A 22985-nucleotide genomic window follows, 5' to 3' on the forward strand; every position below is an offset into this window, starting at 1 on the left:
ATTGCCACAACAAATCAATCACAAACGCATGCAGGGAGCGCTCGAACACTGGGCCTCAAAAGTACACTTTAACACACCATTCTCACACCTGAATTACTCTTGTGAATATTTATCATTAAATAAAATGTTTGTTTGAAATGATGTCTGAATGTTTACTTTTTCACCAAAGCAATGAGTTAAAAAACAAAGAACAAAATAAAAATGGATTTTTAAATTCCATGAAAAACAACACTTAATGTGTATTTGACTTATTCCGTGTTCTATTGCTGGCAAACTACAAATGAAGTTTGCACTGATTCAAAAAGAGCATAGGAAAAATAGTTAAAGAAATGACAGAATGAACTTCAAAGCAGACAAACATGTGTCTTGAGAATAGGAGTACTTTATCAAAGAGGAGTACAGTAAAACAATTGTGAGAGTGGGGCCACTTAATATAACCACCCTACTTGGCAAACAGTAATCTGGAAGTACAAAACTGTAAAGACAGCGTACTAAGAAAGTAAATGACAAACAATACTCTTGATCATATGAACTTCAAAAATAATCTTCTAGTGTGTGGTTATATGTTTGGCAACTGTGCTTATTACAGAGCCTTTCAAACTGCATTACTGCCAAAAACCTTTAAAATCACACCTGAGGCGTGACAGACACATACATCCATTAAATCGGAAAAAAAACTGGAGGAAAAATGTGTTCTTCTGCAAGCAACCAATGAACCGCAGATCACTGCAACCCAAGAGTCCGTGTATCAAAGTTGCTGTAATAAAAAAAACTTTAAATGTAGAAGAGCTATACATTTCTTTATGACATTTTAGGATTTTATTGTAGTTGTACAACATTCCCTGATGGCCTGCGTTGGCCGTTAAGAGATACAGAAGAGAAAAAAAAACAGGAAATCAGATGAAATTGTCCATTTGAAAGAGAGACATTAAAAATTCTCAACTGGGGAACCAGTAGATCCTGTTGCATTTTTCGTTGTCCCTTTGCTGTGAGACGGATCCACGTGTTGGCTATACACACACACATACATACAGGCAAACTCACAAACATACAAACATTTCACACAGCAGCAGCTTCTGACGTTTCGTCTGTAGGAATAGAGAGAAAATAACCGTTAACATAAAAAAAGTCTAAATGTATTACTATTGGCATTACATTTTACATATGTTAATGAACTAGTGAAATATTTAGTGTACAAATGTTTCAATTATGTACACATTGTTTCAAATAACTGCCAGTGTGTGTGCACTACATCATTGTTTGATTTACCATACCTCACCTATGTTAACTTTTTAGCCTTGTTGTACAGCGAATCCACAACTTTGCTCATGTTCTGTATGGTTTCTAGGGCTGCCTCATAGGTTTTGTCCACAGGGGGTTCCTCAAATATGATTAGCACACCTTCACCTTGGTCAAGGATGCCATAAGACATTAAATAAAAGAATGTATTTGTATTTATTATTTAAAGCATATCTAGTCTTATCTAGTGAAAGATTTTTTACAAGAAAAATCAAAAATAGAGTCTTTTAAACCACAACTTTTCTTCTAGGACCGGTCCAGCGCGACCTAACGTAAATGCGTAGTGACGTAGGGAGGTCACGTGTTACATATATAAAACGCACATTTGCAGACCATTGTAAACAATAAACTGACACAAAGACATTAATTAGTATCAGTTGACATACAACAACGTAGGAATGGTCCTCTTTCAACACACTTGTAAACACTGGGGCGGAGTTTCGCGTTCGTCCTCTGTGACCTCTTGACGTCATGACGTATTGCGTGGGGTCAATATTATATTTGTTATTTTTATTGTCAAAAATGACAATCGTTTCGCTAAATAAGACCCTTATGCCTCATTTGGGATCGTTTATAGTCCTTTGAAACTCTGTTCAAAAAAACTGTTAAGTGTTGAGTTAAGTGTTAAGTGTTGGTGTCCATTAAAGTCCATTAAAATTAGAAAAATCCTGCAATATTTTCCTCAAAAAACATAATTTCTTCTCGACTGAACAAAGAAAGACATCAACATTTTGGATGACATGGCGGTGAGTAAATTATCTTGATTTTTCTTTTAAGAAAATGGACTATTCCTTTAACATGACAGAAGCGATCCATTTTGTCTTTACGTTTTTAGATTTATCACTGTAGTGAATTAAAATAAACTGATTCATGAAAGAAAGACTTACCATAAAACTTTTTGTCCAGGATCATTTGTGACAGTTTCCTCTCAACATCATCCTGTGGACCCCAATTAATGTCAGAGAATAGCATTTTACTTACTATTCCCTTAAATAAATGATACAGGATCCTTTAATATGGTTTTAAGAACATGTCATACCTTTGAGAGTTTGACGAGACCTGCTATGTGCGTTATCTTAAAAAAAGAACAGATGCATAAGAAACAACTTTTTTAGTAAATCTGATCCATAAAACAATACATTCATGTTCTGCAGGCACACGCATACCTGTACTCTGGAAAAAGGCTCAATGACCCGAATGAGGTTCTGTTCCAGCAAATTGTCATAAAGTTTGGCCAAGTGTGTGTTGATGATGGGGTCATCTCTCAGTTCCTTAGTGTAATCTGTCAGGGCCTTCACATATGCAAGAGCAAACAGAAAGCAGAGTATGATAACAGGATCATTTCTGCATCTTCAGTGATTGACGTCAATTTAAAATCTCACCTTTTCGAAGTCTGCTAATGATCTGTTCTTGCTGGCTTGTGCTATACATCTCAGTGCATCAGTCTGATGGCGAAAAATATATAGGGCATAAATACACGTGAAACTATACAATACAACTTAAGAGTACTTCTATTATTATAGTATAAAAATCATTAAGACAAGACATTACCTCTCTCCCTACATATCGTAGAGCCAGTTTGCCACTGCTCAGGGCTTGTACCTCCTCTGGCCTGAAAAAAAAAACTTAATATCAACTACTAATCGATCAAAATGGAACAAAAATAATACTTTTGGGTAGTATGGGCTAAGCGATATGCATTACAGAAGAATTGAAAGCCTACATTTTACTAAGGCGGTGTTACCTAACAGCGCTTGACATAACTAAAACACTGAGCAGTGCATTATCCCATTGGCTCCCACACATAAACAGGTATAAACAGCAAGCAGTTATATTTCACGTACGAGTTGAGCATGATCTTGCACAAGAGCATGTATTTAAGTGCTGTGACAGCCTTCGGGCTGTTGATGGAGTCGTAGCCCTCAAAAGCCTCGAAGAAGTACGAGTAGGCCGTTTTGCAATCTTTCTCTTCAGCCGCGTGGATAATACCTGGATTGGAAATGTGCAAGGTCACACATCAATATGAGACATGCACTTGTAGATCAACGAAGTTGAGATTTAGTACGACTTACCTGACTGCATATCGAGAGCCGCCTGAAGCTTTGGGGGACAGTAAATGGCGTTGGCGGTAGTCCTGGCTGAGGTGAGGGCAGCCCTGGCTTTGGGCAGGTTGCTCAGGGCATGGTAGGTTTTACTCTCCAGTAGTTGAACCTCCACCAGCAGAGCTTTGTCATCCATCTTTTTGAGTTCCTGCAGCAACTGGGTTCCTAAAGAGAAAGAAGAGAGCTTATAAACTTTCAGTTTTTTAGAGACACGCAAATTTGTTTTTGTATTATTCTTACCTAGATGCAGGGCTTCCTGGTATCTCTTAGTGTCGAAATAGAGTGAAATTAGGCGAGCCTGACAAGAAAAAGAATGATGGATTTCAAAGACAAGGTCGTACATTGGCTATTTTACCAACATCACTCAAACGAACTTGATTTTAGAGCAGTATCTGTTTTATAATACTCTATATAGGAGATCTGTCTGCAAAGACAGTTTAAGCAGGTTTCGACATGGTTACCTCAAGGGCCTGTCTGAGGAAGGTCCTCTTCTCAGCTTTAGCCCACTCTATGCATTCCAGACACAGTTCGACCTCCTGTCCCGTGGCTGCCTCCATGTCCAGGAACAGATCTAGGAGTGACCGCACCAAGCGTGCAGCCTTCGCCTTGCTTATGGAGATTAGAAAAGGCCTCACGAATTTCAGCAGGCCTCCAAGCTCTAAAACAAGGTCATAAAAATCAAAACAAGGTAATACTTTTCACTACTAGACACTGGTTCATACATGATCTTGATTATCACCTGCAGCTTGTCCGGTCTTAGCAAGGAGACTGCCCAACTCCAAGATACTCTGCTCCTTGACACGAACCGCCTCTTCGTCATCCTCCTGAACATCTCGCCTCACTTCAACGACCACGAAAATGATCAAGTTAGTCAAGAATTAAAACAAACACACTTTCATACTCCAATATTAAAAACATGACATTAGGGTACTACAGGAACAGCAACCCTAACAGCCAATGTGTTTCTGTAGCTCAACTGGTAAATCACAGTGTTAGCAAAATAAAGGTCATGGGTTCGATTACAAAAGTATACACATACTGAAAAAATTTATAACTTGTAATACACCAGTCACATTGGATAAAAGTTTTGTGAAATGTGTACATGCATGTAATGTAAAAGTTAGGCAATAGAGCCTTGGGTGGTCCAAGTTCAAGTTCTGGCTAGTCCTTTACCAACTATTGTTCCCCTCTCTATTTTCTATGATGTCATGACCCTTTGTTCACTAAACTGTCTAATAAAGCTAAATAAAAATTGTAAAAAATGCCAGCGTATAAACTAAACAAGTATAACTAACATCATAACTTTTTTAGTCCCATAAATAAATCAAATATCATATTCATATTCCTGATTTAAATCTTACTTGTATAAAACACTTCCTTGTATCAAGTGCTAAACAAAAAGGCTATTTGCGAATAACTATACCCACCAAGGTTTATGTAACTTAGAAAACATAAACATAAGAAACATAGTAATATGAGCCTAGCTATAAGCTAAATTCTGTCTGACAAACAACCTGTTAGTTTGTTTCTCGTTGCTCAAAAAGCTAAAAATACAAAAGCCTAGCGTTAGATATATTGAAAGAAACTTTCGACAAAGTCTACAAAAAAAAAACAGCAGATCTTACAAAAACACAAAAAAATATTTCACGTGAAAGTGTGACTGACTTGACAGATTTAAGCTAACAACCACCATGTCACTTTATTTTTCGAACATACTACTGAACATAAAAATACATAGTCCGTCTTAAGAAGTAACATTTCATATTCAAGCAAGACATTTAGGTTGATCAACACAATAAGGAAAAATAAATCTCATTAATATAATGCCAATGTCACGTTCACGCCACCCAAAACAGTAATGACATCATAGCGAGTTTAACGGTGGCTATAAAATACGCAGCACACAATACAAACTCAAAACAAGTCATTCTCTTAATAAAATATAAAACGGTTAAGTAAATAAAGCATAACTACATATGTGTTACAGTGGGCCTTGGCCTGGATGAGTGGCTAATATCGAAGGCGTAGTGTCCACACACAGCGGTTGCGTCTCAAATTCTGTTGAGCTCCCTAATTAGACAGCAACGTACAGCAATAAAGACGCTTTCGGGCAGTTGATATAAACAAACGCGCACGGCTGTGATATCCTAAAAATATGATATTGGTAAAAAGTTTCATTTTAATATATAAAGAAATCTATAATAGCTAAAACTGTTGTCTGGAAAGGTAGCTCGCTACGTTTTGAGACGCACACATACTCGGTATGTGCAGTGAGTCAGCACCGGCTCATGGCTTCCCAATCCTCTAATAATAAAGCGTTAAGGTAGACATGCAAAGTGAAAAATAACGTTTTAGAAAAGGCTTTGAAGAGAGTTTTACCGATTGAATGAAAGATGTCAATAGACGCGTTCCTGTCTGTGCTAATGAGAGACTGAGCTCTCTGAAACTCCACCACTGCCGCGGCTGCCATCTTCCCTATTCAAATAGCTCACTACCCACAAGCGCTTGCGATGCGAGCCGGAAGTGCGCAGCACTTGGGAGGGGACAGCGTGGGATTTGTAGTCCTTATCACTCCTTTGCCTTTTCATCTTGGTTCTTGTTTTTTTTTCTCAACCTAATTGAATTGCTGGGTCACAAACTATATGTGCAATATGCACAATGTAAAACGTCTGAGAAATATAGTGTAATATTGTGGAGTTGTTTGTAAATAAACCTTATAAATAAAGCTCTGCTGTAGCTGTGAATACCCATTGCGTTTGTTTATTCACTTTTATGGGAAAAAAACATTACCAGTCTTGTGCTTTTGCTGGTGAAGTCAATGACCTAATATCATGACCTGACATATCATGAGTTGACATATCATGACTTCATGGAGATTATTCCATTGTCAAAAATGTAAAATAAATAAAAATAAAGGTTTTATGTAATTGGTTTATAAATAAAATGTTCGCTTTGTAGACATGGGCTTTGACATTTTCTATAAATTGCAAAGTTTTTTGGTATATAGCCTGATAGATAGCAGTTTTATTTACAACTAGCTTTGCATAAAATGTAATATTTCTTATTGAGAATGAAATAAAATAAGTACATTATAGTTGTGGTCAACAGTGTTGAAGGTAACACATTACAAGTAACGCGCATTATGTAATAATATTACTTTTCTGAAGTAACGAGTAAAGTAACGCATTACTTTATAAATGTACACATTAATATTTGAGTTACTTTAAAAAAAGGAATGTGAGTTACTTTTCAGTTTAATTCATTAAATTTAAAAATAAAATGATGTACTGAATTAAACTGAACGTATTAACATTGAATTACGCACTCTGTGCGCCTGAGTGGGAACAGTTTGAGTCAGATACGGAGATGGCAGGCCAGAGCTTGACATTTTTGCGATCATAAAAACCTGCAAGGCCTGAAAGAGATCAAGCCTCAGCTAAGTAAGAAAAATTAATGCAAAAGTAACTTAAAAGTAACGTAAGCATTACTTCCCATGAAAAGTAACTAAGTAACGCAATAAGTTACTTTTTTGGGGAGTAACTTAATATTGTAATGCATTACTTTTAAAAGTAACTTTCCCCAACACCGATGGTCAATTTATTTAAAATGGTTATAGGCTAATGTGTTTAAATACATATATAATAGATTTATTTATATTTCCCTCTAGTTATTTCCTTATAAATTTAATTCTAAAGACTGACCAAAAAAGTTCGACTGCTCAAGTGTCTAAGGTGGGGCTTTGGCAAACAGTACCATTTGACAGCACACGGAGGCGCTGTAGCACAGGTTTTCTAACAGCTGTGCGCAGTGCGCGAATTCCTGACGGTGGTGACAGCGCAACATCAAACTGAAGCCCTTGTATCTGCTGCTGTGCTGTGGACCAATAGCGCAGCTTCACACTCCTCAGCATCACCAACCAAAGGAGGTACCCAGTATCCCTAGACCACTGGAGCGCCCACAGAGACTTCTGACGAGGCGTGAGGATTTTGTTTGTTTATTTGAATAAAGGCTTTCATTTTATTTCAATTCAGGATACAGTCTTTATTCTCAATTTATTCTTTGCTCTGGCGGATCTTGCATCTCCTTGATGCGCAGTTTGTCAAGGATAAACCCAGACAGCCATTACTGCGGATCTTGTTTTTCTGAAGCATCGTGGTGGAGAGCAGATTCCTGTAAGTAAGCAGCATCTCTATGCAGATTCTAAATGCATTGCGGTTGTTGTTGATCATATTTTCTAGGTGGGCTAATTATTCAGAGGAGAACTAGGCTGGCTTAATTTTACGTTAATAATTTTATTCTTTCTTTCTCTTTCTTTCTTTCTTTCTTTCTTTCTTTCTTTCTTTCTTTCTTTCTTTCTTTCTTTCTTTCAAGACGAAATTCATTGTTAAGAATGAAGGTTTATGTCTATTGCTCATGTAAACATGGCAGTGAGGGCGCGCACATTTTCAGAACCTTGGACAGTAGCCGATATATTTAAGCCACGCGCATATGAATTAGTGGCGCAAAGATGATTTCATGTTTTGTTTTTGTAATGTAGGCTATTAAAACATTTACAAACACCCAATGAATCAAGCTTCGTTTAACCCATACGAACGAGTCGGTATAGCCTACAAGAGAAATGTAAACATTGATGGCGATGTCTTAAATATCTTCCTTGTTGGTTTAGGTGAACAGAGCAAAATATTTCTTTGTAAAATGTGGGATTTTAGTCAAGGCCCTTTCATTGCTAGGGGCCATATGTTAACGAATATTTTATAAATATATTTTAAGCAACTATACAGCTAAAGACAGCTAAATTGTTTGTGGAATAAAGAAATGTAAATCCACGACTTATGAGGTCACTGTAAAAGACTTCACAGTGCTTTGACTTTAAAATGTCTAGAAAACATTAGGGTACTTACCTTAAAATTAAGATAAAAAAACTTAATCAGATAAGTTGAAGGAGTAAGAAATATGGTTAATGCAGACTAAATTACAATTATTTCGATTTATAGCTAAGTATAAAGCATATTTATCAGTATTGTTGTTGGCTTGAGCTAGCAAGATATCAAACCTATTTATGGGTCAGGTTAAAATACTGTCATCATTTTGTAGTAAACACTGCAAATCTCATCATCTAATATTTAAATTGATGATTTTGCATATACAGTTTATTTAGCACTATAAAATGAAAGGTATGTGATGCTAAAATCCTAAACTCTGGCTTGTTTCAACCCATGGTTGGGTAAAATATGGACAAACCCGCAACCTAAGGGTTTAAATTGACCTCTGCTGGGCTGTTTAAATCCACAGTCTAAACAAATTAGTGCTAAATAGCAGTAAAAGCTCACAATGTAACAATTTTTTTGTGCTATATAGCACATATGTATGAAGAACCATCTGATTGTTCTATATAGCACAATATGGTTCTACACAGGTGCTACATATATGGCACTTAAAATGGTTCCCCTATGATTACGAGCGTGAACCACTTTTGGTGCTATTTAGCACTGTTTGTTTTTAGAGTGCATGACTGGATCAAACATGGACATTTTAGGTTATTTTAAATTTATAGTTGAGCCTGTCCATATTTTACCCAGCCATGGGTTGAAACGGCAACATTTTTAGAGAAACCTACAAACATTATATTTGTGTGGGTGCCAGACACACAGTACATTACTGATATATAATCTTTTCCCCACAGGCGTTGTGAGAGAGCCCTCATCCATCCCGACACCATTTTTCTTAAAATAGAGCGCCAACCTAAATTTGGATGTCTAACACAGATTGAGTTGGTCTCAGGAAGCAGTGGGGCAAGTCCTCAGCTCCGGTACTTGGCACCTTCCTTAGTTGATCCCTAACCTTCAGGTTCTTATCATCCTCCTGTACTGGCACCATGGGAACCGTGCTATCCCTTTCTCCCAGCTACCGTAAGGCTGCCCTGTTTGAGGATGGCCCAGCTACCGTGGGCCACTACACAGCAGTCCAGAACAGCAAGAACGCCAAAGACAAGAACCTGAAGCGCCACCCGCTCATCAACGTGTTGCCGTGGAAACGGATAGTAGCCGTTTCGACCAAGAAAAAAGGCTCCAAGAAGGTGCAGCCGAACACCACCTACCAGAACAATGTTTCCCACCTCAACAATGAGAACCTCAAGAAGTCGCAGTCTTGTGCAAACCTCGCCTCCTTTACCCAGGACCAGTCGAGTCCATCAAACCAAGGCTCTAAAAATTCCAACAATTCCGTTTCATCTGTTAAAAAGGCACCTCTTTCTAACTCCAACGCTGTCCCTGGAACGCCCAAGAGGGTGATCGTCCAAGCCTCCACCAGCGAGCTGCTCAGGTGTCTGGGGGAATTTCTGTGCCGGAGATGCTACAGGCTCAAACACGTTTCCCCCACTGACCCAGTGCTATGGTTGCGCAGCGTGGATCGTTCTCTGCTGCTTCAGGGCTGGCAAGACCAGGGCTTCATCACCCCGGCCAACGTGGTTTTCGTCTACATGCTCTGCCGCGACGTGGTTTCCTCCGAGGTGGCCACGGAGCACGAGCTCCAGGCCGTGCTCTTGACCTGCCTCTACCTGTCTTACTCTTACATGGGCAATGAAATCTCATACCCTCTCAAGCCATTCTTGGTGGAGACCTCCAAGGAGACATTCTGGGACCGCTGTCTTTCCATCATCAACATGATGAGCGCCAAGATGCTGCAGATCAACTCTGATCCTCATTATTTCACCCAGGTCTTTGCAGACCTCAAGAACGAGAGCCAGAAGGAAGAAGAGAGGAGTCGTCTGCTCATCGGCCTGGATCGGTGAGGAGTCCTGGAGGGGGATTCGTTGGCACTCTCGTCTGGCATTTTTAAATAGTTTTCAAATGGGTGGAACGTTAATAAGCATACCTTTTAGTGGATTAGGATCTCTGTTCGTGAGATCGCAGTCTATGTCTTTTAAAATCACACGTTACTTTTAGCAATGAGAATTTTGGATCTGAAGAAAAATGCCAGACTGGAGTGGAACCAAAGGAGAAGCAGTGAACGATCTAAATCACTGAAAAAAAGAAAGACTCAACAACGCATACGGCTATGAATGTGGAGAGGACTTGTTTAGCTGCAGAACAACTTGATCGTTGCCGAAAACTTCACAATAAACATCGTGTCCGCAAAACTGGACACTCAATGAATGGCACATACAAGTCAAAAATATGAAGTGAAAGGTTTAACATGTTTATGTTGCCAGAACGTAAGCCACAAACAAAGAATATGACTCTTAGAACGGGCCAACGTTGCACAGTGGCTGTTTTTAGATGAGAGAGGTTGTCAGCACATTCGTAAGCAAGACCTACTTTATTTTCATCCATACACAATGAGTTGAACAGATCTCTTCTGTGGTTTACCTCTCTAAAGCTTTACAAGTTGTTTTACTGTTACTCGGTCATCTGAATGCATACACAATCCGAATGGCATTTCTGTTGAATTTGCCATCCGCATATGTGTTTAGGGAATGAGAACAAAGTACAAATATCTAGCTATGCCTGCTTCAATGAGCCATTGTCATTGTGTTGCTTTGTTTCAGACTGGGGTTGTGTACAGTTAATGTAAATGTATTAAAAACGGTGCCATACCTTTGATGAAAATCACGTAGGTCTGAACGTACGTACCAATGGCTGGCAAACGTTGGATTCTCCTCTTGGAATCGTAATTTATTGTTATTTATTGCTTATTTCCACACATTTCTCTTTCTCTCTCTCTCACATTTAGAGATTTTAGTAACGTGTTGTAAAAATGGTTAAAAAACCATTACAACTTATAGGTTGATGGCTACCTTTCGGTGAGGATGAAGATTATGGTCGATGCACATTCGCATTTGGACGAATTCTTTAAGAGCTTAGTTTAAAACCATTTTAAATCTGAAAGACACCAAGGGTAATTCATCATAGCGACAGATGATCGGTTTCAATCTGAAACCAATTTCTCTGTAAAGTACTGTTGAGATGTTCTACATATCATAGCAAAAGCAACCATCAGTCATTACCTTTGGCATTAAATTGGTTGAGGTGTGGTCCATTTCTACAGAAGGTCATGTGGAGCAGCATCAGGTCCAAAGTATCAACAAACATGCTTCCTCAAGACATTTGCAGTATATATGAGTTGCCTGATACCTACTTCAATGCAGGCACATCGCCGCCATGTAAATCAATTTGGACCATGGTCATACATACGGGTGACTGAATGTTATATGATCGGTTTAAAGCATCTCAACAGTGCTAAATTGTGCATGCTTTCTTTCGGTAGTTATGTATCTCGATTTTCTTTCTAAGCAAAAAATAATGTGACAGTCATGTAAGCGAACATCGCGTCTCTCTTTGTTACTTCATGCTAAAGCTTGTTGATCTGAAGATACTGAATTTGTCCCAGAGCAGTGGGATGGACAGATGAACTGTGCTGCGTTGTGTGTATGTAAAGGTGAAGAAAGCTCAGTAAAGTTCAAGGAGAGGTTTAGACACTGCAAAATGGACTTGCACTTTTCTGTGAGATACAGTATAGGAGCCCGCAAGGGTTTAATGTCATTGGGGCCTGAAGCGGGGCTCTGTCTGCCTGCTATCACCTGCCCCAGCCCACAAATTGTGCCATTTTTCACTTGCATCATAGAGTAGTCCTTGGATAAACGCAAAACACTTAAAAAGATAAGTAAAAGATTAAAACTGTCAAAATCTCTCTGTATCTTGTTGCGTAATTCTTTGTAGAACTGAAAAGAAACGGTGTTACGAAAAGAGACTGCATGAGTGTGTGAGCGTATGAGTTTATTTGTATACAGTAGAAGTATGCGATGTGTGTAAGAAAACCGAACATGGCCATGTTTATTTATTGATTTATTTTTGATGGTGTTACTTTACAGTTCTAAGCTGGAGTTTGACACAGTAAAGGGGTCTTAAAAAAGACAAAACTCTGTTGATGTAATTGAACTTTCTCGTTTCGTTCCTGCTTATTTTTATTTATTTTTGTACTGTGATGAAAAATAAAATGCACTGATGGTTCAATACAACCAGGGGTGTGGTTGTTCGAGGGGATTGCAATTATTTGCTGAGCTTTACCGACTGACATCACCAAAATAACACTGTAATACTGGCTTAGCAGTGTCCTAATTGTAATGAGTCACATTTTGGCACGGAGTTATTACATAACTTCAGCTTAGGAACATGAAAATTGGCAGTTTACCAATGTAATGTTCTTTTCTCAATGTAATGATTTCCTGTATAGCTCAGTGGTTCACACAAGATGATTAAAAATGTATACCCTGTAATGCACAGTACAGCACAGTGTCTGTCAAACGCATAAATGTTCTCAATGTGGTCTCATCACAAAAAGATATGTGGACGTTAATCGGCATGCATTTAAAGGGAAACTCCACTTTTTTGGAAAATATGCTAATTTTCCAGCTACCCTAGAGTTAAACATTTGATTTTTACATTTTTGGAATCCATTCAGCAGATTTCCGGGTCTGGCGCTACCACTGTTAGCATAGCTTAGCATAATCCATTGAATCTGATTAGACCATTAGCATCGCGCTCAAAAATAACACAAGATTTTCGATATTTTTCCTATTTAAAACTTGATTCTTATGTATCGTGTACCAAGACCGACAGAAAATTAAAAGTTGTGATTTTCTAGGCAGATATGGCTAGGAACTATACTCTCATTTTGGTGTAATAATCAATTACTTTGCTGATGTAACATGGCTGCAGCAGGTGTAGTGATATTACGCACTGCCCGAATAGCAGGGGACTATTTTCAGGTGCTGCGTAATATCACTACGCCTGCTGCAGCAGCAGCAAACTTAACCTTTAAATCTGCTCTACTAGCTTACTTGCATGGTTTTAAACAAAGCAGTATAGTCATAACTGTCGGTCAATCAGTTATTCACTAAACAGTCAGATTCGCTTCAGACTAAAAAAAGGCTTGACAGATTCAAATCACTTTCGGCCTTGCAACAGCTGCTCTCTGTGAATTTACAGCATTTTTACCTTGTGTGACAAAACAATGAAGCAATGACAATATATCAGCCAGAACAGATACCTCAAGGACATGTTTATTTATTTTCAGGAGCAGATATTTGGTACAGCGTTTTATGATTAAACAAAACATAAACTGTGGTAAATCAGTAAATGGTTTCAATGCATTAAATAAACACATTTGTTTGCTTTCTGAACAAAATCCTTATTTGTAAAACGAGAGCTTTTTCATTTCTGCAAATGTATAAATGAGATTAATTATTGCATTAATGACATACATATGAAAACATAACATGATTTTACTTTTAAACAAATACATTGCACAGGATTTCTTTTTGATTTGGTCCAAGCAACATCTTAAATTTGAAAATCTTTTAAATTAATATATTACTTAAATAGAAGAGGTACAAAAGTAGGCACATCGATTGATCAAACTAAATCTTCAGGTTTTTAATATCAACCAAGACAAACGGATATAATTACACAATTTAAGCAACATAAAACACATTTTACCTGGGAATTAAATTATTCGGCACTTAAAGGGATAGTTCACCCAAAAATGAAAATTCACTCATCATTTACTCACCCTCATGTTGTTACAAACCTGTATACATTTTTTGTCTTGATAAACACAAAGGAAGACATCCCGAGGAATGTCCGCAACAAAACCACTCATAAGCCCCATTCACTTTTCCTACTATGGAGGTAAAGGGGCTCATGATCGGACTGGCTCCAAACATTCCTCAAAATATCTTCCTTTGTATTCATCAGAACAAAGAAATATAGTGAGAACATGATAACAGAATTTTCATTTTTGGGTGAACTATCCCTCCAAATGGCATTTGTGGTGTTTACGACAAGAGGAAAGAATCGATCATTTTAAATAACCATAACAGAGAACAAAAAAGACAGAAAAAGTATGATCTAAAGCTAAACAAGTCCTATTTATCAATTTCCTGTAATTCTGTAAAACAGAGCATTCATACATCTGTATGCCTCAAATGATGTATCGAAATATTTAAAATACCCTTTTACAGTAAAAAACAACATCAACACACATTTATTGTTTTGACCTTCACCTTCCTGGCAAAGTTTTAAGAGACTACCAACAATTTCTGACCGATAAGAAAGAATCTGCCAGTGTGTCTGTCCTGTGGCAGTACATAGTCTGACTATCTTCCCAGCAGCACTTTGTGTTTTTTTGCTTTTACTGACACACTTCAGTGATCCAGGCTAATAGTCAAGAGAGAGAATTCAGGGACAGGGCGATCAAGGATTACAGTGTGCAGAGAGAGGGAGTGTGTCACTGTGCAACAAGATGGGCTTCCTATGCAAAAGCATTTTAAGCTAGGAATCAGTTTAGATGCGAGCAGCACAGCACACAAACAAATGCTAGTGCAGAAAATGGGAATGTATAAAAACCAAACTTGCATGAGTTTTTATCAGGGGCGCAAATTCAAATTAGGGGTTCGGAGTTTCAAAATATGTGTTTGTTGCGTCATGTGAATGACACATGTGAATCGCCATGTGAAGATGTGAATCGCGTGTTTTGTCAAAATAAGTGCCTGCTGCACACGCGTCAAAACCGTTTATGATAAAAGAGACGCTCACGTTCACAAAATACACGCAAGACACTCCTTTAACCGTAAACTCTGATTATGCATGAGATTATGAGAGTATCTGGCAAATGCGAGCGTCTCTTTTATCATAAACCCTTTAGACGCGTCTGCAGCAGGCACCCACCTTGACAAGACACGTGATGCACACAGGATCTCTCGATGCACAGAACACATATTTTGAAAAAAGGAACCACACACATGACGGGTTACATACATGTTGTGATGAACTTTGCATCAAGCGCCCTCGAAAAAAGAAATCATTGGTCTCCACTGGTTTTTATATAGCCCATCTTCTGTTACAAGATGGCGGTTCGCTGTTTCAGATGCATTAGCTCTCATTTTAATCACCATACACACACAGAGGTACATCACAGACGCTACTGATGCTTTGTGATGTTTTTGGCCATGAGAAACGAATAGCTAATAAATGGGTAGCTACCAGCCACAGACATTGAAGCAGTTATCGATAAACAGATTTATGCAAATGTCTGCTAAGAAATTGAACAGCAGTCGGTTTTTCAGTTTGGCACTTTTTCAATCAGTACCGGAAGTTTTAAACTGGGTCAAGCAGTGTCACTGTCGATAGAGGCAATATGTATCTCTTCTTGTCTCACAATATGTGTTTTTTATGCCAAACACACATTTTCTTGTCCTTTTGGCTCGTATAAAGAATGGCTTTGTGCTACTTTAAATTTAGTCTTTGTAAACATAAAAGCATCTCATCATTGCAGTAGAAACAGACTGCTAAATAATCCTATATGCCAAAGAATCAGATTGGAGGACTGGTCAAGACTCATCTCTCTTTCTCCTGGTGTGTCCTTAGAGAGGGTCTTTATAAAGGAACCACCATCATAAAAAATAGAAATTGATAATAGTCTGACGCAATCAGCCTCCGCTCTGTGTTCCTGTCTGTCTGATTCTACTTCAAGATAAATACGACTACGTTGTGTTCATATATAGCGTATACAACACATTATATGAGCTACAATTCAATAACCAATATGATAACTACAGTATATTTGCCTGTGCTATAAATGTCCAGATACATGCAGAAAAGTTTAAATTACGAGAGTGTTTAACATGTTTATGGATATGATCAACATATCCAACAACTTATGATCTGTGCAATAAATTGGGACATATGCATGGCTATTCTTTATCTCAAACAAACTACTTATCAAAACATATGAAGAATAAAAGTCTAGAATATATCAAAACAAGAGTTTGATTTTTTTTAAACTCTGCATAGCGCATAAATCCTGAATTATTTATTTTGTTGTAATGTTTAATAAATTAATGGATCTGGGCTTCTTCTTTTATGGTAAATCTTTTTACAACATTGTCATCTGAGCTAAAGTAAAAAATGTAGGGAATAGAAACTTTTCTACTTTAAAAAAAAATACAATATTTCCACCTTGCCTTTAATCAGGCAAAAAAGTATGGCTTTGATTCTGAGATTCAACTCAGAAGTTTTGACTAGTGACTAGTTATGTCCTGTTGATAGGTGCTGTGTGTACCCGTTCCTCTAGTTGCCTGGCACTGAAAGAATATATCCTGATCGGTTCTTGGTGAAGTCTGGATGTGACTGGTTGATCTTGGTTTCCACGACGACAGTGCACTTTCTTCCATTCATACTACAATGAATGGGGGTGACGATGTTTACCTGGAGCTTCCTCTTCTCACTGAAAAAAGAAAGATGCCAATGTCAATATTTTATTCAATGAATCATCCATATGCTCTTGTTATTGTTTTGGTCCACAGAGGATTTGTTTTTATCTCTGTTTGCCGCATCTGCTTGCTTGTTTCCGGGTGGATGGGTGTTTAACACCAGACTCTGATCAATGAAGCGCAAGCGTAACTCGCAAACAGAGAACTGGTTTGTTTTCAGAGCGGGGTAAATGGAAAGTTCTTCTGTATGACACAAACACACACACACACACACACACACACACACACACGCACGTGCACGCACACAGCAGTTAGCCCTATACTTGGTCCTCAAAAATGAGAATGTATGCAAGTAATCTGCAAATTTATTTTGAAATGTTAACCCTTTTATCCATATGGATACAAAATAATTAATGTCACGTCATTGACCCCAGCTCCATTTATATATCATTGTATCCAATCCAATATGCAAGTAATCTGAAAATGTATTTTAAAATTTTAAACCTTTTATCCATATGGACACAAAATTAATGTCACGTCATTCACCATTATATATCATTGTATCCAATCCGCTAGCTGTGTTTCAATACAGATAAGGTATTTTGAACATAGTATGGAACGTAATAACACCTATTAGCGTGTCAGTGACAAAAACAGTTTGGCAAGATGAGAAATTCAATAAAAAAAAAATAATTTAAAAGCATGCATCAGGTTTGTTTCAACGCACAGTGTATTTATGTTCATTTTATGCAACAAAAAATTACATTTGCACCATTTTTATGAAAGTTAAGACTGAATGGACCTAAAAATGTCAAATGGTGTAACCGCCAATTGCGCTAAAGAATGAGAAATATGAAATATTTTATCCACCTTGATGGCATGTAATCGTAATCATAAAAAATTATTTTAAAATATAATTTTATTAGTTATTTCTAAATATTTTAATGCGTTTTTGTAATATTTGTCCTGACATGTGCTGAAAAAAGCTCTGTTTTCTAAATAATCTTTGACAAATGATGTAAAAATTTATGTAAAAAATCATATTACACTAAACCTTTTATCCATAGACACAAAATAATTAATGTCACGTCATTCACCATTATATATCATTGTATCCAATCCGCTAGCTGTGTTTCAATACAGATAAGGTATTTTTAACATAGTATGGAACGTAATAACACCTATTACCTGGTCAGTGACAAAAACAGTTTGGCAAGATGAGAAATTCAATTAAAAAAAAATGTTTTAAAAGCATGCATCAGGTTTGTTTCAATGCACAGTGTATTTATGTTCATTTTATGCAACAAAAAAACACATTTGCACCATTTTTATGAAAGTTAAGACTGAATGGACCTAAAAATGTCAAATTGTGTAACCGCCAATTGCGCTAAAGAATGATAAATATTAAATATTTTATCTACCTTGATGGCATGTAAGTGTAATCATAAAAAAAATTTAAATATAATTTTATTAGTTATTTCTAAATGTAAATTTTAATGTGTTTTTGTAATATTTGTCCTGATATGTGCTGAAAAAAGCTCTGTTTTTTAAATAATCTGACAAATGATGTAAAACTGTATGTTTACAAAATCATATTACACTAAACTAGATGATTATGTTTTATGGCACTTTTTTATGAATATATTTAAATTTTCATTAAAAAATACTAGTTACACCAATTGACACAGACCGGTTAGACCACATTGACATTTTTGCAATATCCCCCAAATATTCTTTTAAAATGAAATAAAACCAGAAATTTTAGACTTGGTCATCAAAAAAAGAGAATATATGCAAGTAATCTGCAAATTTATTTTGAAATTTTAACCCTTTTACATTTCATTTATCCATACCGACACAAAATATTTGACACTAGCTCCACTTATATGTCATTGTATCCAATCCACTAGCTGTGTTTCAATACTGACAAGCTATTTTTAACATAGTATAGAACCTAATACCCCATTATAAAAAATAATTCAACAGTGTCTCTCTTATAACCCATTACAACATCCTGTCTACAGAACAAAGACCTAACTGAAGCTTTTATCTTGTTTATGGTAAAATCATAACAACTCAATCATCTCCTAAATAAAGAATCTGATTCAGAAGAGTGACCTTTACGAGTCAGCTTATGTAAGAAATCCTGCGAATGATAAACTCTGCGTTATAAAGCCACCCTCACACAGACACATAAGTTACTGTACCAGCAGCCTGCTGCGCCAGACGTTTCCATGGCAACCCAATCATGTGCTAGAGATGCTCCAGTCAGCCAACACACTCGGTCTCATCAACATCTCACAGTCATGTTGTCTTTATGTAACATGCAATAAAATGACTGCAAACCTCTGGATTTAGGAAAAGCAACCGGTTGTTATTACTACATGCGAGGACAATTGCTGTGAAAATATGAAATCAAGATTTGATTTCATGATGTTTGTTTACATTTCGTCTGTTACATCTTTCACAAATAAGCCCCAAGTCCCGACTCTAAAGATCAGGAGACGCAGTGCGCACATTTTTGCATAATTTTAGTAAACCAATGCTAAACATAGCTATAGCATTAAACAGTGGCACAATCCATCCTTGATGCACTCACAGATAATCCGATAACGGGTTTTCTCACATTCAGTATACATTTGATATACAATAGCTTCACTTCCTCTGGATGTAATAAAATGTTAGCTTGTGGTTTGGGCATAAAGTGAAGCTAAGGGTTGATTTTAGCAGCATGGAGCTGTATGAAACCTGTATATTTGAAGAGTTTGGTTCCAAAACGCGATAAACGCCATTTTTGAAAAAAATGAGTTACTGTCAAAATCAGTATTATATCAGGTCAGTAGTTAAAAGTAAATTCTACGTTTTACGCAAAATCCAATATCCGCCGTGTTATTCTGTCATCTTTTCTCCCTTTTTTCCCAAAATGCGATAAACGCCACTGCTCCTTTTTTACAGAACGCAATAAATCCATTTCTGATATTACAGCCCACCGTTCACGCAATGTAAACAAACAATGGCGGACGCGCTGAGTCCACGGAGTCCTAGTTTTCCTCATCTACTTTGTACTTCGTGATCAACAAACAAAACAAAATAATACTTTAATTGCATCGCTAAACCTGTGATGGTTTTCTGTGATGGGAAAGAAACGTAAGCCATCAGCATCTAATATTTTCCCTGAGAGGCACTCGGGAGACGGGTGCTTGTTCTCCCGACAGCAAGCTTCTCATGCTAACACATTGACCCCAGATGATCTTATGAAAAACTTTACATAATTTTACTCAAAGTCAACGAAAATCGAGCAGGACCAAAAACATTTTACAGCTGATTTCTGTGAAAGACGTTAAGCGAGGACGTCAAGTAACCGCAATGACAGTGATCTTAATATGACAAAGTAAGTGCTTTGATTAATGACATTAATGTTTATATTTTTAATTAGTGTGTACAACTAGTCAACTAAATGAATATAACATGGCAAAGATGAATGCACATTTATATAGGCTATTGATTCAATAGATTTATAGCATTTTGAATAAAAACTTGTCATGGATTTATTGCATTTTGTGGAAAAAATTATCCGTTTTTATAACAAATCTTTGAAAATCAACTTATGGATTTGAATTTTTTATGTTTTTATAACCTAAAGATGCTATGTGAAAGTTTGTAACAGAAAATAGTTGTTTTCATCTTGTCACTTTCTTGGTATAGAAAACACGTTTTTACCAAAATTTGTCAAAATGGATTTATTGCGTTTTGGAACCAAACTCTTCATTTCCTGATACTGACAGCCTCCCTCTGTGCCAGACTTGCTCACAGAGGGCCGGGGAACAGACCGCTCTGCATAGCCCACAGGAAAATCAATTCTTTCCAGTCCTCCTCTCCCCCTGTGCCGGTGCCCTTCACGCCAACTGACTCACCAGCTTGGAGGTCTGCTTCGATACCGAGAATACATTAGGAGTAATAAGGAAAGGTAAAGGAGGAGGGGGAGGTACAGTAAGTGCCCAAGGGCTGCGGTGGTAAATGCTAATAATACCTCTTATGTCCTATTGTCTTACGACAGATGCATGACGACTGTGCATCAGTGCATGTCTAAGATATGGTTTGAATGGTATAAGGCATCTTATAATATATAATAAATATAAATATAATCTTTCACCTTCTCCTTTCTCTGCAACACCAACAAACTGAGGTTTCAGGCTTTGAAGAGAGTAAAAGGCCTCACAGTCAAACTATGGCCACTGCATTGCTCTTTAAAGCCTACGTGGGCAGCTGTTACAACCTCTTTCGAGATGCGTGTGTATCTGCATTTGTCTGCACCACAAAGGAATTTGGGGTCTGGGGGATTTAGTGGGTCAAAGAGAGTAGGAGGAAGCAGGAGAGAAGGGGGAGAATAAATATATGTCTGCAATACAGTCACGCCCCACCTCCCAAAATAGCAGATATGCCCTTGGGCTAATCCATCTTCACATCCTCGGAAAAAGCTAAAAGTGTAATGCTTGCTGTGCACTTCAGAGAGGAGAGGCAGTATCCCATCATGCTTCACTTCATACCGCACCACCCCACCCCAGTGATCTTTCTCACATGGTGTTATCACACACCTCACGTGTGCAGGTCCCCACTCTCCCTTCTTCACAAACACACGCACACACACACACACACACTTATAAAGCACGTTTAAGGTTGATATTAATAAACCTAATTCTACAGTATATAAATAACAAAATTGTCATGGGAGATTTGTTCACCCTGACCTTGAAAAAAATGGAAAAAATTATACAATTAAGCAATAAGGTACGAGAGGCTGTGCTCTATTGTGGAATAAGTCACGGATGAAGAGCGTTTTTAAGCATGACGTGACAACCCATGACTTATTCAAGATACAGCACTACCCTACCTTTTATAAACAAGTTACCATACAGTACAAAAATCTGTATCAGTGCAACTTTAATGAAGTAAAATCACTAAAAGCCTTCCTTCCACTTGATAAAATAGTCCCTGACTGACTGTGAACAGCAACAGAAGCTGCGTCCAAAACAGCCTATTTCCATACTATATAGTAGATGGAAAGCAGTAGGCGAGTAGTATGTCAGTATGCATTGTATTCGAAAAACAGCAGTGGCGGCCGGTGACTTCTTTTTTGAGAAAGTTCAACACAACATGTATGTAGCCCGTCATGTGTGTGGTTCATAATTTCAAAATATGTGTTCGGCGCGTCAAGTGAACCTGTGTGCATCATGTATCTTGTCAAATAAAGTGCCTGCTGCAGATGCGTCTAAAGGGTTTATGATAAAAGAGACGCTCGCGTTTGCCAGACACTCGCATAATCTGTTAAGGGAGGGCGTGTATTTTGTGAACGTCTCTTTTATCATAAAACACAGCTGGAACTAACTATTTTATAAGTCAAATTATACACAATTAATTCATGATTTTATAATGGTATTAAATGACATTTGGCTCATTTTCAATCTGTAAAGCAAAAAATGAGCATGTTGTTCATTACAGCAGTAGAACCGATGATAAATATGCCCATTACTGCAGGAAATGTATTTATTTAGCATCTTTAGATGTCTGTGCAGTAAAGCCTTAAACTATTTCTCATCAAACACAAGCCCAAGCTTTTGCTTCTAGTATATACTATAGCAATGGCACTTTCTTTTTCTTCACTTTCTACAGTTTAAAAAGAGTTGTTAAAGAAGAGATTACAAACAAGGTCTTTACAGAGGCTTAGCAAGAAATATTGATGAAAGCTGGGGCACTACTCACAGAACTGCATGCATTAGAGTGAATACAAAAGAGAGAAAGGGTGATAGACAAAGAAGAAGAGAGAGAGAAAGCGTAATAAGAGGATAATAAAAAAAGAGAGACGAAATGGTAAAAGGTGGGCCCGCAGGGACATCACAATGCAAAAAATGTTTATCTTCAGTAACTGTAATGTGCTTCATGTGGTAACATCTACCTTAAGTCATCCCATTTAAAGGACATGTTCGGTATTTTACACTTAAAGCCCTGTTTTCAGATTGTTTATGATGAAATAGAACGGTTTTGACTGAAATTTTGACATATGCGGCTGCCCCGAGAATTTTCGGGTATTTGTTGTTTCACCTCTCACCCCCACAATGGGTCTATAGGTGCACTGGAACAATCCTTCCTAGAATGCGTTGAACATTCGTTTATAGGGATGTGGGGCTCATTGAGTGGTCGGGGGTGTTCACTGGTGTGCTCGCACAGAAATCGCTGCAAAAGATGCTTTCCAACAGGTGTTTTAGCATTCGTTGTTAACTTGTGGACCTATTTTTACAAACGCCTCACACCCGTAC

General features: G+C 37.5%; 3 protein-coding genes across 4 annotated transcripts in view; 1 reads left to right on the forward strand and 2 right to left on the reverse strand.

The window, feature by feature from the left end:
• Positions 1-362: 362 nt before the first annotated feature.
• psmd11b (proteasome 26S subunit, non-ATPase 11b) lies at positions 363-5932 on the reverse strand. 2 transcript variants are annotated; one of them, XM_073867004.1, is made up of 13 exons: positions 5781-5932; positions 4141-4242; positions 3863-4059; positions 3642-3699; positions 3372-3566; positions 3144-3288; positions 2851-2911; positions 2682-2744; positions 2466-2591; positions 2339-2374; positions 2186-2238; positions 1280-1421; positions 363-1088 (listed from the first exon to the last, which is right to left on the reverse strand). In XM_073867004.1, exons 1-12 carry the CDS (start codon positions 5869-5871, stop codon positions 1280-1282), a joined length of 1269 nt encoding a protein of 422 aa, XP_073723105.1. In that variant the 5' UTR covers positions 5872-5932; the 3' UTR covers positions 363-1088. The 2 variants fall into 2 exon arrangements, with proteins under 2 accessions (XP_073723105.1, XP_073723106.1); XM_073867005.1 differs by having other exon boundaries at positions 1275-1421.
• Positions 5933-7287: 1355 nt separating this feature from the next.
• Positions 7288-12417, forward strand: cdk5r1b (cyclin dependent kinase 5, regulatory subunit 1b (p35)). The gene is made up of 2 exons (XM_055176885.2): positions 7288-7573; positions 9085-12417. Exon 2 carries the CDS (start codon positions 9277-9279, stop codon positions 10189-10191), a length of 915 nt encoding a protein of 304 aa, XP_055032860.1. The 5' UTR covers positions 7288-7573; positions 9085-9276; the 3' UTR covers positions 10192-12417.
• A 1028-nt stretch (positions 12418-13445) lies between these two features.
• The window catches only part of myo1d (myosin 1D), an 86504-nt gene continuing 76964 nt past the window's right edge, over positions 13446-22985 (reverse strand). Inside the window, 1 exon segment of the mRNA XM_073866506.1 lies at positions 13446-16685. Coding sequence (XP_073722607.1) covers positions 16529-16685 — 157 coding nt within the window. The 3' untranslated portion in view covers positions 13446-16528.

Source organism: Misgurnus anguillicaudatus, chromosome 4 (assembly GCF_027580225.2).
Source record: "Misgurnus anguillicaudatus chromosome 4, ASM2758022v2, whole genome shotgun sequence".
In the NCBI taxonomy this organism is placed as follows: Eukaryota; Metazoa; Chordata; class Actinopteri; order Cypriniformes; family Cobitidae; genus Misgurnus; species Misgurnus anguillicaudatus.

Excerpts from the sequence above, each read along its gene's own strand:
- psmd11b (XM_073867004.1), bottom strand. The coding sequence starts at position 5,871 with ATGGCAGCCGCGGCAGTGGTGGAGTTTCAGAGAGCTCAGTCTCTCATT. Across the intron at positions 4,243-5,780 it reads TGACATCTTTCATTCAATCG|TGAGGCGAGATGTTCAGGAG; the intron begins GTAAAACTCTCT and ends TGGTCGTTGAAG. Across the intron at positions 3,700-3,862 it reads TCCTCAGACAGGCCCTTGAG|GCTCGCCTAATTTCACTCTA; the intron begins GTAACCATGTCG and ends TTTTCTTGTCAG.
- cdk5r1b (XM_055176885.2), top strand. The coding sequence starts at position 9,277 with ATGGGAACCGTGCTATCCCTTTCTCCCAGCTACCGTAAGGCTGCCCTG.